The sequence below is a fragment of the Asparagus officinalis genome, chromosome 5 (assembly GCF_001876935.1).
Source record: "Asparagus officinalis chromosome 5, Aspof.V1, whole genome shotgun sequence".
NCBI lineage: Eukaryota > Viridiplantae > Streptophyta > Magnoliopsida > Asparagales > Asparagaceae > Asparagus > Asparagus officinalis.
The window spans coordinates 101,848,752-101,855,305 of record NC_033798.1 but is presented as its reverse complement, the minus strand read 5'-3'; the positions used below and the strand labels follow the sequence as shown (position 1 = coordinate 101,855,305).

Below are 6,554 nucleotides of genomic sequence, written 5' to 3'. Positions count from 1 at the left end.
TTATCCTCGGAGATTCAAACGTTTGATTGATGGGTTTCAAAGAATGTTTTATACACATACGAGTCCTGCATCACGTGGTTTATTTCATGAGAGGGGAACATGAAAGATTTTATGTACACATGAAAAGGAAAACAAAAAAGAGCCACAATCTTCATCTGAGCGAACTTCAATCCTTTTCTTTTGATTCTTCGGGGGCATGAGATGATGTAGCTGATGACTTGCAGATAGGGCACCAGTTCTTCTGCCTGAGCCATTGACTGATGCATTCCACATGGTATCGGTGATCACATGCCAATTTCCCCACTTCATCTCCAATGACGTAGTCTTCCTGAAAATCAAAATAAAACAAACAGAGTTAGAATGACCTAGATCAGTAAAATTTTTTTCAAAACCTCACAATTTTTTGTTGAACGTTTGAAGCTGACCATCACTGGCATGTGAGTATTGTTGGGGAATTTCACTCTCCCCACCTACTACAATATGCGCAACTCCAAAGCCAACCCACAATCGACAAGATATAAAACGATCACAATCAAGAAAAAAAAAACACCGAGATTTACGTGGTTCGGTCGACCAACTTCAACCTACCTCCACGGGGCAACAATACGAGAAATTCACTATGTATCAGGGAGTAGGGGTGGAAACGAAGCGAATTTAAACAAACAGTGCCTTATTCGAATTCAAATTCGGCTCAATTAGTACTATTCGTGTTCGAATTCGACTCGAATACTATTTAGACTTCGAACTTGCTTTGTTTAGTTGTGCTCGTGTTCGGTAACTATTCACGAACATTCAATTAACACTATTTAATCGTGAAAATAAACAGGGAAATAAGAGATCGAGGGAAGCAGAGAATAAATGGGGAAATAATTTGCTGGAAATAGTTTTTCCAAAAGTTTTTTACCTTTCCAGTGAGAAAAAGCAGAGAATCACGACACAAATCTCCAAGATCTACAGAGATCGAGGGAAGTGGGCGTTGTCGCGGAGAGGGACGAGGGCGTCGTCGGAGAGGGAGGAGGACGTCGTCACGGGGAGAGACGGGGCATCGTTGGAGAGGGAGGAGGTCGTTGGCTTTTGAGGAGGGTGTCGTCGCGGGGAGGAGAGTGTCGTCGCGGGGAGGAGGGCGTCGAAGAGGGAGGAGCACATGTCGTTGGAGAGGGCATCGTCACGGGTAGGGAGGGCGTCGTCGCGGGTAGGGAGGACTTGGGAGTTCTGCTGCCTCAGATCTACGGTTTATGAGATGGGGACTTGGGCGTCGTCGTCGAGAGATGGGGACTTCGGCTGTCTCAGATGAGATCTAGGGTTTATGAGATGGGTCACTTGGGGAGTTAAAGCTACTTATATTGGGTCATTTGTTGGGAATAAATCTGAACCGTTCATTGATGATCCAAAGGACATGTGAAACCCTAGGTCCCTTAAACATGTCTATTTATATACGGGTAGAAGTTATAATAAAAATTTTGACGGGTAATATTTACAATACGTTTAATTAATAGGATTTACATATAAAAAGTTATCGAATAGTTAATAATCAGCTGAATTGAATATACCTTTAGTTAAATTCTATTCGTTTATAAACCGATTACTGAAAAATATTCATTTAGTATTAAATGAACTGTCGGATCGAATATGACCGAATATTTGGACGAATATTAGCCGAACTGTTTATTAAATATTTGGTTCACTTCCACCCCTATCAGGGAGAACTACAAGAGGAACCACTCAACTCCCGTCTTTTAATCTCTCAACCTCACATACATAATCAACTCTCATATTCTCTCCAAAGCTCACTCATTGTAATCTTTTGTACGGATAAAGATCACGAAACCCTCGTCTCTCGCACAATATTCTTGAATCAGGCTACGTCCTCTGCTAACCCTAGATTACAAGAATATTGGCTCTCTCTTTCTACTACATCTTCTCTCTACTCTCTTCTCCTTAGTTTTTCCTCTAACAATAAAAATATATATATATAGGGAAACCAAAGCCTTATCTCTAGCCTAACTTTCTAATTAGAATATGATTCAAACTCCTAATTATGGTGGAACCCAAACTCGTAATCATGATAGATCTCTAACCCTATCTAATTCTCATGAAGTTCTACAAAGAATCAAAGACACAATCCTAATAAGTACAGTCTAAGGAAGCTTCTGATTTATACAATGAGAGGAAGTAGCGTTTCTAGTTTTTGTTTTGCAAGTTCAATTTTGTTATTTCAAGTTGCCTGGTGTCCCTTGGATGTTACTGCTTTATTCTTTGTTTAGTATATGATATAATGAATGACCATTTCCCAATTTCTCGAAAGCTTAACACAGGAAAGCAATGAATTAACTAAATTTCCTCCTCAGTTTTCCCTAAATTCAAAAGGGAGATCTATCATGACATGTGTAATATTTTTTACATTTTAATCCCATTTACGTCCTAAAAAAAAAGGGAGAGAGAAAAGATAAGATTCAACCAAACATGAACTTCTTGACTATGAGAGGAAGGTGAAGATCCAGGACCTTTTCCCATACAAATAGGATAAGTCGGGAAATGAATCCGAGTCAATCTTACATTCTTCAGTTGGCAATTAGTAACTTTGAAAAATGCTTCCTTGCCTTATTTGTCAATTTGCAAAGATCCTCCAAGTTACTACCACAAAATTAATGCATGTAGCTAATAGGATACTACAAAAAAAACCTAAATCAATGTTCATTTAACTTCTTATTTCCATTTTTTGTTCAGATGTGGAATGCATCATATTTAACCAAAACTAAAATATTAATATTGAATCAGTGATATCAGTTAACCATTGTGGTGTTAGGTACATGAGTTCAGTTCAATTGTGATCACATGCAAATTTTGCAAGTTTTCAGGAACTGCATTTTTTTTTGGTTAACCATTATTTTTCTTTTGTTACTGCACTAGTTCTTTGAGGTGATGGGGGAAGTTTTTACACCAATGTGTTCACTTTGTAACAAGTGCAAACTTGAGGGGAAAACTTGAGTAGTATACTCTCTAAAACAATCAAGTGATTGATATAAATTGATTTATTTCAAAATATAACTTTTTCATACAAATGGAATAGTCATACCTGACATATACTACATTTAACATCATCCTCCCCATGAGTACTGACCCCGGGCACTTGGCAGGCTGGCACATAACTGCTTCTCTTTAGGCATTTTGCCAATGCCTCTTCCGAAAGGGCTGTGCTCACAGTACCCATTTTCTCTTCCAAGGCTAATAGATCCTGTTCAAAAAAAGCATATAGTTCACACACAGAAGCTCAAAAGTTACAGAAACATGAATACAGAAAAAAAAATTAAAACCAAAAACAAGAACTCCGATAAATTTCAAGTTTTGAGATTGAAACTTGAAAATTACGATGAAAAAGAATAACCATAAATTGAAATTGGTTGAAAGGTGCCTTTTCTAAGTCCTCTGGCAAAAGAGAAGAATAATGAGGGGATTCTTGGATGTGACATATAGTAAATAAAAAACTTCATGGATATATTTAAGTACCAATATTATGAGAAGAGCGAGGGATTTCACTGGAAGAAAAATAAATGAAGCAGCAAGCTATGGTCATTATACCAGTGCAAGGTCATACCTCATATGACATATTATCTATGTCCAATCTCATGTCTCTGTGTTGATCATGGAAGCTGAACCCTCCCAAGAATAAATTTGTCTCTAGCACCATTAATTGCTGCAGAATTAAAAATAATAATAATATCAGCTGTCTCAGTTAACAAGTGAAAATAGCAAGTGGGTAATACCCAAGTAAGATGAACACCTCATATGTTAACTCATCGTCCTGTTCGATCCTCTCCAATGCCAATAATACCTGTTCAAAAACGAACCCACCTTCAAATACTAAAACTAGACTTGAAATAAATTCAAATCAAGACATAAAATGTATAAAAAGACCAACCTCTGCAATCCCGTCCATATTGAAGCCTCGATATCCATCTCTATCTCCTAAAGTCGCATGAATACTAGTATCTTCAGGACGAGGATTAACCAATCTACTTCTAGAACTCTGCCAACTAGAGCTTGGTCGCCCACCGAACGAGCTACGAAAGATTGGATGAGGTTCTACAGGGAAAGACCTTGATGAACTCTCAGGAACAACTTCATTGATTGTTATTTGGGTATGAGGAAGTTGAGGGTACACAGGAGGCTCTGATACCGAAATAACATTCTCCCTTTGTTGCCCACCAGAAGCTCTCCGGGTTCTAACTGAGACCGGGCCATCCCTACTTAAACCCCGATTTCTAGCCCTTCTTGAATTTTGTTGAGGCATTAAAGATCTATTTGTAGCAGAGAGACCACTGCTTGAGGACTCACTTGAACTCTTGCCTCTGGATGACGCGCTCTCACCATCAGAGGGTCTCTTCCTCACTGACGAAACTCTTCTACTCTGTCCACTATCAGAGGAAGAACACCTAGAAGGGAGAACATCCGAGATTGATGAGCAACCGAGATTCTTGAGACCATATCTAGGTGGCCCAGATCCCAAATATTGTGAGGATGGTCTAATAACTTGTCCTTTGTTTTTATTTGCAATAGGATGCCGAATAGGTGATGATGATGATGGATTTTCAGTATTAATTTGCTTCTGCAGCCTAGAACTAGACGACCCTTGAGCAGTCTGTGATTTAATATCTTCTGATTCAGGCAAAACTGTTTGAATTCCTGTAATACTCTGGTTAAATTCTGAACCCTCTGTCTCCCCATTAGACTCAATTTCTTCAGTCACCCTATGCCTGCTGCTGCTGGTTTCAATTGTATCTCGTGGAGATGCGTGATTTGGTCGAGACTTGAGAGGCTTCCTAAATTCAGTGGAGCCAGAAAATGGCTTGGAGGAGCTTCCAGCAATGGACTTGTTGCTCATAGAACGGAAAGAAGTCCTTTGGTACTTGGGTTTTTCTGGGGTACTAAGTTCAGGGGCTTTCATGGAGTTAAGTCGAGTGCTACATCCCAATCTACTGCAGTACTGGATATTTTTGTTCTCATGGATTGGTTCTCTGAAAGAAAGGCTGGAACCTCTTTTGGAGAAACCAAATCCTCCAGCAGACCTTTTGTGACTATCATCCATGTGAAGACTGATTTGTTGTCAATAAGGATTTGATTTCAACAATCTCGTGCAGAATCTGCAAAAATAAATAAATAAATAAATAAATCACAGTTTCAAAGTGAAACACTTGTTTGTCTAATCAGATATAGTGCATAGAAGGAATAGTCAAAAATAATATTAGGGAGTGAGAATGTTACAGGTTAAACATTGAAGTGCTTTGAAGATACGAGAGCCTAAGATAAATTGAATTAGTTCTTCTTAAACATCAACAAAAATGTATATTAAAAGAACACGATGGAGCATTTGTCCTTAGGTAGATGATCTATTCCCTCCCCTCTCCTCTGAAGATTACATATTAATAGTAGTCCAGCAAAGAACTGAATGCTCCTCCTAAGCAAATTATCACTATACCATTACAGTTAAATTTGATCCTCTCCTCAAGAGCCTGTGCACAAGTTCCTGTCAAGTTCAAGAAAAAGAAAGAAGTATTATTGTGGACAAGCTGAAGATAAAGACTAGCGCACAAAACATTACCTATTACACCCATTACCATCTAACACATGAAATATGTTATCAGTTAACAAATTTAAACATCAATCGCCCTTGTGAAACAAAATTTCTTGATTTTCTTTAATTATGAGAAGTGCATGGCAAGCATATTATATGAATAAATTGGTAATACAGTGATGTTACTATATTCTTTTAGAGTAGATATATAAACTGATATTTTGTAATGTTTTGAATCACTGCAATGCTGTCAACTGCATTGATTTAGTGCTACAATTAGCAAGCAAATAATGTCCTCTATAGTTGCAGTTAAGAACAAATCAGTCTTCACCTACAGACTTATATCACAATAGTTATCTGTCCCATTCACATCAACAGTTATATGTGAGATAAATACAAACAAGCTTTGATGCACTTCAAGGCTGAAAGTTTAACTTTATCCATGCTAACTGTAACTTTTGATGCCTTAAGGATAAATCTCAATGGTATGTAACTTTCTTGTGTGCACATATCCAGTGCACTTCATCCTAAAATGCATTAGCAAGAAAAGAATCAGCAAATAAGTTTTCTCTTGAATGTAAAAGATACAAACTTAATCCTAAAACTCTCAGAAGTTCCCATTTCAGAGCACTTGCTCAATGGAACTCATGTTATATGCATGGTTGCTGCTCCTAAACCCCCCAAAAGAAAAAAGGTTTATATCAAACAAAAGACACCAAGTGCAATCTCCAGCCGCAAGGTTAATTTTGTAAACTAAAAACTATATCAAACCTGAAATCACATAAGATAAACTGATATCAGTGCTAGAAATAAAGACTGTCATTTGATACTAAAATGTCCTGCTAACTTAAAGTACTGCTCCATGAATGAAATCGATATATGAATAGTAACATATAATTTGCAATACTAAAATCTTTGGATACGATAATCCCATGCTCAATCAGTTCATCACAATCGAAATGAGAGCTGATTCATGATCTGT

General features: G+C 37.7%; 1 protein-coding gene across 5 annotated transcripts in view; it reads right to left on the bottom strand.

Annotated features, from left to right (window-relative positions):
• Positions 1 to 6,554, bottom strand: part of LOC109840418 (E3 ubiquitin-protein ligase MBR2-like) — an 8,263-nt gene continuing 1,709 nt past the window's right edge. The window contains exons 2-7 of one of the 5 annotated variants that reach the window (XM_020409059.1): positions 5,477 to 5,524; positions 3,920 to 5,141; positions 3,782 to 3,832; positions 3,596 to 3,694; positions 3,077 to 3,235; positions 1 to 328 (exon numbers count right to left, since the gene is read on the bottom strand). In XM_020409059.1, coding sequence (XP_020264648.1) covers positions 167 to 328; positions 3,077 to 3,235; positions 3,596 to 3,694; positions 3,782 to 3,832; positions 3,920 to 5,086 — 1,638 coding nt within the window. In that variant the 5' untranslated portion in view covers positions 5,087 to 5,141; positions 5,477 to 5,524 and the 3' untranslated portion in view covers positions 1 to 166. Of the gene's footprint in view, positions 329 to 3,076; positions 3,236 to 3,595; positions 3,695 to 3,781; positions 3,833 to 3,919; positions 6,549 to 6,554 lie in introns of those variants that run through there. The other 4 variants (XM_020409060.1, XM_020409057.1, XM_020409058.1 and 1 more) reach the window with 4 other exon arrangements.